This window comes from Sinocyclocheilus grahami, unplaced genomic scaffold (assembly GCF_001515645.1).
Source record: "Sinocyclocheilus grahami isolate Dianchi unplaced genomic scaffold, SAMN03320097.WGS_v1.1 scaffold317.1, whole genome shotgun sequence".
NCBI classification, from domain to species: domain Eukaryota; kingdom Metazoa; phylum Chordata; class Actinopteri; order Cypriniformes; family Cyprinidae; genus Sinocyclocheilus; species Sinocyclocheilus grahami.
Genome location: NW_015505496.1, coordinates 1,292,871 through 1,305,312, shown reverse-complemented (window position 1 = coordinate 1,305,312; position 12,442 = coordinate 1,292,871). Strand labels below are relative to the sequence as shown.

At 36.5% G+C, this 12,442-nt stretch overlaps 1 protein-coding gene across 1 annotated transcript in view; it reads left to right on the top strand.

Moving 5' to 3' along the window:
- Positions 1-1,506: 1,506 nt before the first annotated feature.
- The window catches only part of LOC107602013 (uncharacterized protein C4orf22 homolog), a 62,714-nt gene continuing 51,778 nt past the window's right edge, over positions 1,507-12,442 (top strand). The window contains exons 1-2 of the mRNA XM_016294392.1: positions 1,507-1,618; positions 4,506-4,630. Coding sequence (XP_016149878.1) covers positions 1,511-1,618; positions 4,506-4,630 — 233 coding nt within the window. The 5' untranslated portion in view covers positions 1,507-1,510. The remainder of the gene's footprint in view (positions 1,619-4,505; positions 4,631-12,442) is intronic.

The following is a 12,442-nucleotide window of genomic DNA, read 5'->3' as shown; positions in this document are numbered from 1 at the left end:
GCTAATTTTGTCTTTAAAATAAATGTATTTATTTGATCATTAGGCATTTTATGTTGTAAAAGCAAGATATTATTAGATTGTATTATATTATATTATATTATATTGATTATATTATACCATTGAAGCTTAGACTGCAAGAAATCATTCATTACATAGAGTAAGCTCACTTATTTTAGTTCTGGAAGGCTGTGCCAGACTGCATGATATAACAGTGTCTAAGTCACATGAACATACATCCCCTGCCACTTCTAATGCTTTCCTACAAATCATTTTTAAAACAGCTTTTGGATGCATATCAATTAACTTTCCTGCTACTCTCATCCTAGCAGAATTAGTAGCCTGGTATTGATTTGAACTTTTAATATAGTTGAAATAATTATTTTAGAGCTCTAAGGACCAGCATTACAGACAAACAAACTTACACTGAAGTGAGCAGAGGCGTCATGCCCATTCCCGTGCCCCCTCAGATTTCTGAGCCAAGTGGATTTTGAATGCAGCTTCCAAAATACAAAAAATAGCCGAATAATTTTTTCTTATATGTGATACAATCGATATGATTAAATCGTTCAGTGCGGCACAGCATCAGCTGCAACATTCAAATCTGCGTTTGCTGGCTGGCGCTGAGCCAGAGACAGACATGTTTGTACAGCGCTGCATTATAACCAATCACACACGATTCTGTTGAGCTTATGAATGCAATAGCCAATCAGAGGCGTCCAGATGAGTCATCGCTGAAACGCGGTGTTTTGTTCACTTGCTCGCTGACTGAATTATCTGGCGAGTTATCTAATCAGAAACAACAAAGTGCAGATGTGCGTGAATGTAAGAAAGATATTAATTTCACAGCGTAAACAGCTTCAGTGATTTTAATGGGAGTTTGTGAGAGTCCTGAACTCTGGCTAGCCTGAATGAAAATGTTATTTGATAATGTAAATGTGCTTTACTCTCAGTAAAATGAAAGTGTTATAATTAGAAACCATGTTGTTATTAAATTCACATTAAATGCAAAGTCAGTCGTATTAAAAAATATTTTATGGCATGACACCCATATCTGGTACTTAAGTAAAAATCGGGGTTTTATGTGTAGTTAATAGATTACGCAATTAGTCTACTTTGCCCATCGCCATTGATCAAATAACAATCTATAAATGTGCAAAACGCATTTACATAGGCTACACATATTTGAGAATCAAGATATTTCCTGTAGTTAACACGTTTGGAAATATTTCGGAAAAAAAGGGGGAAATAAATACATAAATAAATAAAACATAAGCCTATATATCAGTTATACAGTGCTATTGTGGCTGCTGTGTGTCACATGACAAGCATGATCCCCCCCAAGTGCCCCCTCAAAAATCAAGAGTGCATGACGCCCCTAGAAGTGAGAATTATGTTGTCGCTTACGAATTTATATTTGCCCATGATTGGTTTACAACCGGATAACGCGAGAACTGCTACTATCTTACTACAGCTCTTTCTGTTACCATGGCAATAACTCAAGGTAAACAAGATGGAAGACGACAGCGGCATCTTTGCGGGAGAAACCGCGGAAGAGTTCCGCACTTATGAGGACTTCTTAGATTCTCAGATAAAACCTTTGGATTTATTTTACCTTGAGGTGACGTATTAAAATGCACTCTGTACGTTTTAAACCGTCTGTGTCATGTGGCATTGTGAATCTCACAAACACTCAGATCGGATGCATCAAGAAACCTATTCTCTTTTCTTTCATTGCTAAATCAGCATTTTTATCAGACACTGTGAAAAGTCTGGCAGTTAAGCTTGTGCACAAGAGGGAATAACAGTCATTTGTTTGTAAGTAAGGCTTGTGACAGTGTATAAGAGTTGAACGTTAGATGGCGACATGGTACTTCTTTCCTGCATGCTTCCTAAAAACTGCAACATTTTTACCGACACTTTGTAGTTTTTGCGGGGCGTAACAATCACAACACATCTCAGCATATATATTTATATGTTGTTTATATATTTGCCTATATATTTGTACTGTCTACATCATGGATATAACCTTATAAGGTCTTTGCTTGAATGTTAAGTGTTTTTGTGCACTCTAAATCCTAATTAGCTAACCATACTCAAATAGTTACCTCAAATGTTTTACATTTTTGTTGTCTTTAAAAAAAGTCATTTAGTTTACCTATATGGTCTTCCCAAAGAGTGCACATTTAAGTGAACTAAATCCAAGTAGATTCAGCTAAATAATTTTAGTTGACTGACTCATATAACCTACATTATATTCATTATTATCTTATTAGTATAATGTTGTCGTTTAACTAAGTCTGATGAGATTTAAGTCAACATTCAGTGACAACATCAGGCCTTAAAGTGTCTCTTTTAGCCCAGTTTTAGACATTTGTATATAATTCATCAAATAATGGAATTTTGTAATATGACGGCGTGACGTAAAGTCATGGAATACTGTGCATATTTTACACTTAATGTAAGAGTCTTGGAAACTGTAAGAGATACTGGCCCTGCATAGACTTACGTTAACATTTTTCCATCTGATTTACTTGGGATTTGTTAAAGTGCTTGGAAGATGAGGTTTATGAATAATTCAAACTTGAGGTGTAGAAATTGTCTGCAGCAGTCTATAAATGCCCATATGTGGTTTCCTTAGCAATGAGGACTTTAGGGATATATTCAGACACATAATAAGGTTTAGTTTCATATGTGGGAGCTCAGTCCTGGTTACAGGAATGAGCATGTCTTAAACTATGTGACTTGAGTGGTTACACATTCAGTAATTTAGACAAAGTGCTGGAGCTCTGATTCAAAATTCACACGTACTGTCCGGAGTTTTCCGGTTGCACTATAAACTATAGGGGTATTAGGCTGTAAGTGTAATTAATAAGCAGTACAAACAAAATATGTTATGCACTACCATTCAAACCGTTTGGAGTCAACTTTTTTTTTTAGTTTTTGAAAAAAATTAATGCTTTTTTTATTGAGAATGCATTAAATTGATCAACAGTGACCGTTTATAATGAGCAAAGACATTTATAAAGTTACAAAAGATTTCTGTTTCAAATAAAAGCTGTTGTTTTAAACTTTCGGTTAATCTGAAAATCCTGAAAAATGTTTTTTAAACATCACATCTGTTTTCAACATTGATTATAATAATAAGCACCAAATAAGCATATTAAGAATCATGTGACACTGAAGACTGGAGTAATGGCGGTTGAAAATTCAGGTTTGACATCACAGGAATAAATGACATTTTAAATGATATATAATTATTTTAAATTGTAACAATATACTGTGTTTCACAATATTTCTATTTGCTGTATTTTGATCAAATAAATATGTGACCCTGGACCACAAAACCAGTCATAAGTAGCACGGGTATATTTGTAGCAATAGCCAAAAATACATTGTATGGGTCTTTTATGCCAAAAATCATTAGGACATTAAGGAAAGATCATGTTCCATGAAGATATTTTGTAAATTTCCTACCATAAATATATCAAAAATGTATTATCATTAGTAATATGCATTGCTAAGAAAGTCATTTGGACAACTTTAAAGGTGGTTTTCTCAATATTTTGATTTTTTTGCACCCTCAGATTCCAGATTTTCAAATAGTTGTATCTCGGCCAAATATTGTCCTATCCTAACAAACCATACATCAATGGAACGCTTATTTATTCAGCTTTCAGATGATGTATACATCTCAATTTCAAAAAATTGACCCTTATGACTGGTTTTGTGGTCCAGGGTCACATATAGTCATTTGAGAATAAAAGACCTCTTTAAAAACACACACATAAAAATCTTACCGACCCCAAACGTTTGAACAGGAGTGTGTCAAATGTTATTTGCATAGTAAAATATAATGAGTATAATATGTTTCTATCATCTATCTTTAATATTCCTTTAAATTGTAATTTAGACTCAGATTCTTTGATGATGTGTTGGCCACATTAAGCAAACCCATGGTGTCAGTTTCAACAGAGAAAACTTTTTATTTGACATTTATACTTTTTACTGCTTGACTTTTAGTGTATTTATAAATGCAGTCATATTAACAGTGAGTTTAACCCTTCACAAATGGATCTTGCATCCGAGTCAAAAAGCTTTTCAGGTTTTTCCTAGGCAGCAGCTCTCTACAAACTCAATGGCCTATAGCCACATGAAAGCAGCTCCTCCTTTTGAGGGCATAAGGAATCTCACAAAATCATATGGAAATCATACTACCTACTTTTAACTAGGCTGCAGTGACATGTGGCAAAAATGCTTGATCCTGGCAACCATGAAACTGTCAGCACAGCTCATGTAATTCTGTCACATAAATAGCATGTATACTAAAATTGGGTTGATATAAATAGCACTTGAGCACAAAACTAGTGCAAATGTGTCATAAATACACTGGCCTGTTTGTACAGAAATGCCACGGCAGATTGTCGAACTGCATGTTTTTTTTTTCATATCATTCAGTCAGTTTCAACCACCCCCAACTCAGCAGATCTGTGTTATTGCTCCTTCAGGATCAGGAACTGGCCCGCCAGCTGGTGGAGCTGGGCCACAAGGGCAGCAGTTTGGAGAGGGAGGAATTTGAGACTAGGAAAGCAGCTGCTGAGGCCTCCAGGCTTGCTTCAGGGAGCCAACAGAAGTAAGGTTTTTTGTGTAGTGACCATGAAAAGGGGACAAATTTCACACCAGTATGTGACCTTGAGAACATGTATTTTCCAGTAAATGCACTAGGCTTCATTCATGAAACACGAGCAGAATGACTTTCTGTGCAAATCATTTGTTAAACCACTCTGACGTAAGCTGTCAGATTCAATTTAATGTCGCAATCTACGTTCGAAAGGTTTTACGAACAGTTTATACAGTGATTCATTCTGCTCATGTTTCATGAATGAGGCCCATTGGCTTTAGAGAGTGAATTAATTATTGATGCACATTCACTGTAAATATCAGAGACATCAAATGACAGTAAGATGGTAACAAATAATCTTGGATTATAGGATCTAAAAGTCCAAGGACACAACTGCCTCTTTTTAGAGCAATGTTGGGACTTTCTGGTGACGTTAATGCTCTTTATAGATGCACCTGACGGCTCATGTGTTACTTAAACACAGATCTTTCATCCCTTCACTGTGAGAAAGGCTAAAGCTTTGTTTATGTATTTTTGTGGGAATTTTTGGGATGCTGTAAACTTGGACTCTGACTTGGACGAGGATTGCATAGTTGGTGTGGTGAGGCTTTAGGAAACATTTTTGGAGAACTATATTTGTGTTTTCTTGGGCTGCTTGTGGCAGCTCCCCTGCCTAACCACCTGCAGACGTGTCTTTGGGGCGTTCAGTGCTTGTCAAAATGGACAGAAGTTCTGGGTCTCAGTTCAAGTAAAATAATATGTCAAATGAAAGAAAAGAAAGAAATGTCTATTTTAGTTGAAATCGCAGTTGAAAAGTAGTTTTTGACATAACGTACAGTATTTGACTGTTTTAAGTGTATTTAGTAATGTTTTTCACATAGTGCTGTGACTCTTAACTGTGGCTCTTGGTTACCTGGTTAAGTTTTGCAAAGTGTGATCTAAATGTGTTTTTTTTCACATCCACCTTTCTCATCACCTAGTTCCTCCACATGAGGTCCCTGTCACGTCAGTACTGTTCCTAGGTTACTATAGCTATGCACATCTGATGGTTAGTATGCCTATCAAGTCCAGGTTTAGTTGTATGCTACAAAGTTACTTTCAACTTAAATTCTGAACAGTCTCCTGTAAAATTCTGTAAGAGAGTTAGTCTGGACTGTTATTTAGATACTGTATTGCTATAATTCTTAATCACTGAGCTTGTAGTAGTGACCAGGATCACAATGCACAATTTTACTGCTTCTACAGATTGTGAAGACAAGCCAAACATTTTTAATGAAAGACCAAATGGCATTTTTGCACCCTTGAAGGGCACGGTGGGGAGGGGACGTGACTTGTATGGTTAAACATAAGTGAGCATAGATAATTATCATAAGTGAGCATATATAATCATCTTAAAAAAGTGACGTGACATGTGGCCAAGTATGGTGACCCATACTTGGAATTAGTGCTCTGCATTTAACCCATCCAAAGTTCACACACACACACAGCAGTGAACACACACACACCGTGAACACACACCTGGAGCAGTGGGCAGCCATTTATGCTGCGGCGCCCGGGGAGCAGTTGGAGGTTCGGTGCCTTGCTCAAGGCCACCTCAGTCGTGGTATTATTTATTTGATAAAAAATACAGTGAAATCAGTAATATTGTGAACTATTATAACTTAAAGTTACTCTTTTCTATTTCCTATATTTAAAATTTTATTTATTTCTGTGACGATAAATCTGAATTTTCAGCAGCCATTACTCCAATCTTCAGTGTCACAGGATCCTTCAGAAATCATTATGCTGATTTGGTGCTCAAAAACATTTCTATCAGTGTTGAAGACATTTGTGCTGCTTAATATTTTTGTGGAAGCTGGGATCATTTAAAGATCCTTAGATGAGTAAAAAAGTGCAAAAGAACAGCATTTATTTTAAATAGAATTCATTTGTAACATTATAAATGTCGTCACTGTCACTTTTGATCATCCTTATGCATCCTTAATTAATACAAGTATTAATTTCTTTCAAAAAACAAACAAACAAACCTTACTGACCCCAAACATTTGATGGGTAGCAAAGCAGACAGTAAAAATCTTTCAATTTTAAAATCTTTGACTGAAGTATAGTTACTTTCAACTCAACAAAACAAACATTAAATCTCTCCCCTTTAGTGACTCTCTCTCTCTCTCTCTCTCTCTCTCTCTCTCTCTGCCTTCCTTCCTCTCTGCCTTTTCAGGCCTCCTTTTGCTCTCTGAGACCTTTAGTGCCTGCAGGTGTATAAATAGAGATGTTTTCAATTAAGACGTGCTTTGCCTGTAGCGTGCATCTGATCAATGAATGCCCCTGCACCTGTGGTAATAAAATACCAGAGGATGAGGGAGACTGTGCTATGAATGCTAATCAGATGTTGCCCTTTTGTTGCCCTGTTATAGGCTAGTACATAACATGCTTCATTTGACAGATAGTCATTGTTGTATCCTGCCAACAAATCACAATTGAACAAATGAAGGGATTTCGCTGAGAGAAACTCAATACTTGACGCAATGGGAAAAAGTTTGAATGAAAGAGATGGTTGACTGAAAGATGGCTATTGTGGTGAAAAGGTTCCACAATGACTTATGACTGCATTGAAATAATGGACAACAGTAAACGTTAGACTCTCTTTATGTGATTAAAAGTAGACGAGGGAATGTCTGAGTGCTTGACTCCTTCATCACCATCTCTCATGCTCTTTCTCTCTCTCTGCATCTGTGCCTTCTTCAAGATGAATGTGAATTAAGCAGATGAGTGGAAGCATTACTTTTTTCCACTAATAAATCAGGTCCATACAGAGGGAATGGGAGCCATCATGAGGTTGGCTCGGATCTGAGCATATGGATTGTGCAAAAAAAAAAAACACTGTAGTCGTGCAATTCATTTCTCCTGTACTGGTGTTTAGCACCAGGGACATGTCGAAAACCAGCTCATGCCCTCTCAGCAAGTTTACAATTCACAGTGTCCTCATAAATGCTGCACCACTAGGCCTGGATCAAAAAGCGTAAGGTCACGCAGGTTCCGCGCATTCTGGTGCGAGTTTCAGAGTGACGAGGGAGCCTGGTGGTTTTACGCAGGCCTGATATGAGGCCCTGGCAGGAGCCCTGAAACCTGCAGCCTGGCCCAGGCCCAGCTGTAAATGTCAGCAGATGTCCTGACCTCGCGCGCTCATGACAGGCTCTCTGGAGACTCGAGCTTGAACCCTCCCCCAAAAACCCCCAGCACAACCACAGCCATGCTCTTTGTCCAATGTTTGGCTCCTTCGAAAAAATGCCACTCTCCACAAATTCACCCCTTTCGAAATTGTTGGTCAGAGCCATCTCTCACTAGCCAAGTAAAACCCTGCTGCGAACACAGACTGTACATATGCACCACAGTGTTAATCCCTTGCTCGCATAGGCTGAAATAATACCTTCAGCCCTGTTTTTCAGAGCACGGTCAGGAGGATAGCTTGGACTATGCTGGCTTTCCCACAACGACTCAGCATATGAGGTGCTAAATGAAGCTAATTGGAAAGTTGCTGCATATGTGCTAGTGAGCCTTGTCACTCAGACACATAACTACATTGCTCTGAAGCCAGCAGCATGTCATTTGAACATGGAGAACACCATAACAATACCTAAGCTTTATATATTGTGATTTGCATGAGTCGGCATAAGTGCAGTGATAAACATTCACTTTGAAGAAGATGGATGTTTGCCTACACTCTTAAAAATAAAGGTGCTTCAAAAGGTTCTTCAAGCGATGTCATAGAAGAACCATTTTTGGTTCCACAAAGAACCGTTCAGTCAAAGGTTCTTTAAAGAACCATCTCTTTCTTACCTTTTTGTAATCTGAAGAACCTTCTTTCACCACAAAGAACCTTTTGTGAAACAGAAAGGTTCTTCAGATGTTAAAGGTTCTTTATGGAACCATTTAGACAAAAAGGTTCTTCTATGGCATCGTGAAGCACCTTTATTTTTGAGAGTGTAGGCGTCATTTTATGTTGGGGTTGCACCCTTTTTCCCATGGTACTAACATTTTGTAAGAGTATTTCTTCTGTTGTAAAGATAATAATAGCTTGCAGCAGTGATATTTAGTACAGATGAATTGTCAAGCAGATCTCTGTTCTATTCTATAGTCTCTATTCAAGTGTTTGAATTGATTGATTGTATCCATTAACAACTATGTAAAGAGAATTTATGCTTTGATGAAAAAATATATATATATTCAGTGTGCTGTAGCTGGTTTTTAAATAATTTTGTTCTTTTTTTTCTAATCATAATGTTAATAACTTGTTGACCAGTTTTGACTTGAAATAAGTAAATGCTCCACTAAAATCCTATCTGCTTCCGGTACATCATAGATTATTTATTGTGGAAGTGAAAGATTGACTTATGAAACTAATTTGTGCATGTGCACTATAAAAGGAAGTCCTGGTTTACCTGGAAGTGGTTACAAAGGACAGCAATGCACATAAAGAAATTAGTTGATACTTTTGAAACATATACATCAGTCAGCGGTTGAGCATTCTTCGTATTATCCATATTAAATGGATCTTTTACACAAAAATGAAAAACCTGTCATCATTTACCCACCCCCCTGTCATTCCAAACCTCTATGACCTTCTTTAATATGGAACAGAAGATATTTTGAAAAATGTCTCAGTGTTTTTTTTTCCATGAAGGTCAATGGGGTCCAATTTTGTTTGCACCACTGTGTTCTTCAAAATACCTTCTTTTGCATTCTGGAGAAGAAATGCACACAGTTTAACGACAACATGAGGGTGAATGAATGATGACCAGTGTTGGGGAAAGTTACTTTTAAAAGTAATTCATTACAATATTGCGTTACTCCATAAAAAAAGTAACTAATTACGTTACTTAGTTACTTTTTATGGAAAGTAATGTGTTGCGTTACTTTTGCGTTACTTTTTAAATAAAAATTTTTGGGCAAATATATAAGCCTTTTCACACCAAAAGTCAAATGAATAAGCCTCAGGCTGAAGGGAAAGTAAATTTACGTCCGTACAGTAGAATGCAGAAGAAGAAATTTCAACACACTTCAGCAATAAAAAAAGACACATAAATGTTTGTCTAGAGTAATTCTCTTGTAAATTAAAAAATAATGCGTTACTTTACTAGTTAATTGAAAAAAGTAATCTGATTACGTATCTCGCCCAACACTGATGATGACATAATTTTTTAATTTTTGGGTGAATAGGGTTGTTTATTTGTGCTTGAATAGGGTTCAACACTGACTTAAAACAGATGTTTATTAGGGTCTTCTCCTAAAGGACTAATTCAGACCACAGCAAACCTGAAAGTGTTAGTTTACAAAATGCTTGCTGAGGGTGAATTGGACCGGTCTTGTGTGCCAGTAATCTATCGTATCTGATCATCCATCTACCTCAACAGGACAGTCCAGAAGTGCAACAAATAACTGTTAATGACACAATATATCTACAGTCATAATTATAAGGAGAAATAAAAGTTTTCTTGACATGAATACGTTTTTGTTCCCACCATCCATTTCAAAATATAAGCTTAGGTTAGTTGATTTTAACTTCTATGAACTGAATTTTGGGTTATATTCAAATGAACTGAACAAATAATCTCACTCACCAGAATTAAAAGCCAGCTTCCTTGCTCAGCATATTCTCATTGAAAAGAAATAGGATTTGTCAGGAATAACATGATCTTGTTTCAGTTTCCTTTAAAGAGCTTTGCAATGGATTTATTCAATCTGGAAATAATGTTCTATTTCACTGACATGTCACTTTATTTTTTCACATCCTTATTACTTGTCTTGAAGCAGTCAACCTTTTGGAAATGCTACGGATGTTGTTTTGAGTGAAACTAGGTTTTTCAAAAATTAGTTGGGCACATGTGGAGTCATTTTAACAGTGTGGATCTTGTTACGAAGCTGGTGTTACATTTTGCTCTGAATGATTGAGACCAGGAAAGACTATTGCACAGAATCAACAGTGCTGATGTGGATTAGGACTAAGAGACAGCATTTAAAAAGTAAAAATAACAAAATTAATATACTGACACATCAGAGTTTTCTGTTAGACTAACACAGTTACAGTCAATCTTTATCCAAAGGACTTCCCTTCATTTCAAGGGTCTCGGTGGTTATTGGTTATTTTTAAATTTCAAGACATAGCCTACCACAGAGGTGCCCAAACTTTTTACTATGAAGGGTCAAAAATTAAACTTGATTGAGGGCAGCAGGCTGAAAGTAAATTTTGCATTACATCAAACCACATCGTATTAAAATTTATTTTGTAATCAGTTTCACCTTTTTTGCAAATATACAACAAAAAGACAACTTGAAAATAATTTTTTCTAAACCTACTTTTGTCTGCCCTCTTGCGTTATGCCACGGTGGGCAAAATCAAAGGTCATCATGGACCAATGTTGGACCGCAGGCCCTAGTTTAGGTATCTCTAGCCTACCAATTTTATGACAGAACGAAATGAACCATGGATAATCATCCTAGTTACCTTTTAAATTTTTCAATTCCTTATTAATTTATTATTAAAATCTGACATGCACATAAAATTAAATCTTTTATGGCTTTCGTTGTCCTTCACTGGGCAAAATGCTTTTCATGGGTTTCCTTGTTGAACTTAAGGGATTTGTTATATAATTTCAAAATCTAAAAGTCTCTCATCATCTTTGTATAATATTTAATATATATGAGAAGCAGTATGTTCTGTGTGGACAGGTGTAAAAATAGAAACCATGCGTCCAGAAACCATATAACCATAAAATATATTTTGCTTGTTGCAGTGGATTTAACATAAGTGAGATACATTTCCTCATTTGTTGCTTTATGACATAGCATCTTGTTATAGGGCACAGTGTTGCTCTGAGTTAATTTTCTGAATTACAGCAGATGTGATTGCCAAATGACCAAGCCCCTGTTTGGTCATGCAATCACTAATGTTTATACTCTTGTGATTATTCTCACCACCACATGTTACGACTGTGTGGTCAAACCCTAAATAGAGACACATGAATGTAATGATTTATTCTTCTTTGTGTCTGATTAATATTGATATCAGTAGTGAGTGAATTATACGATTTGTCTCAGTTACATTCACACCAGATATTTCCGGATAATCAACAACAGTGCAATAAATCTTTGTGTACTGGGCTCAGTTTTGTCCTTAATGAAGCCATTCTTTTGTTATGTTCTGCTTTTAGCCATTTCCTCTCTGTGTGCTGTTTGTCATGCATGTAGAATTTTTAGTCGAGAGGTCCCATTTGCTCAGGCTCTGGTCTTCTTTGAAAAAAGCAGCTTTTATTATGAGCTGTTACAGTGGTTAGTTACTTTGCAGAGGTACGTATGAGTTCACCTTTTCCCCCTACATCCTTTACCTAAGGCTCCAAGCCCTGTGATGTTTCATGATGTGGCTTCCAGTATCCCAGTGCAGAGGTGGAAGTGTTTTTCACATTATGTAGCCTTTCACCATAAAGATACTGGACAATCATCTGCTTTGTAGTTGGCCTACTCACAAATGCCGGATGTATATGATGGATTCTGCAGTGACCTGGAGGTATTATGATAAACGCACGTTAATAGCTTTGTCAGTGCAGAGACATTGAACAGGACCACCTTTTAATGTGTAGGATTTACCAAATGATTCCCAAATTAGTGGTTGAATGAGATGGGAGTGGATGAGAAATTACTCTTCTGCATTATACTGAAAACAAAATAAAGGTGCATTAGAAAGTATTTGTAAAAATATATATTTTTTATATATACAGTATATATTTGATACTTGCCTATGTTTGGCAAATGCATATATATATATATATA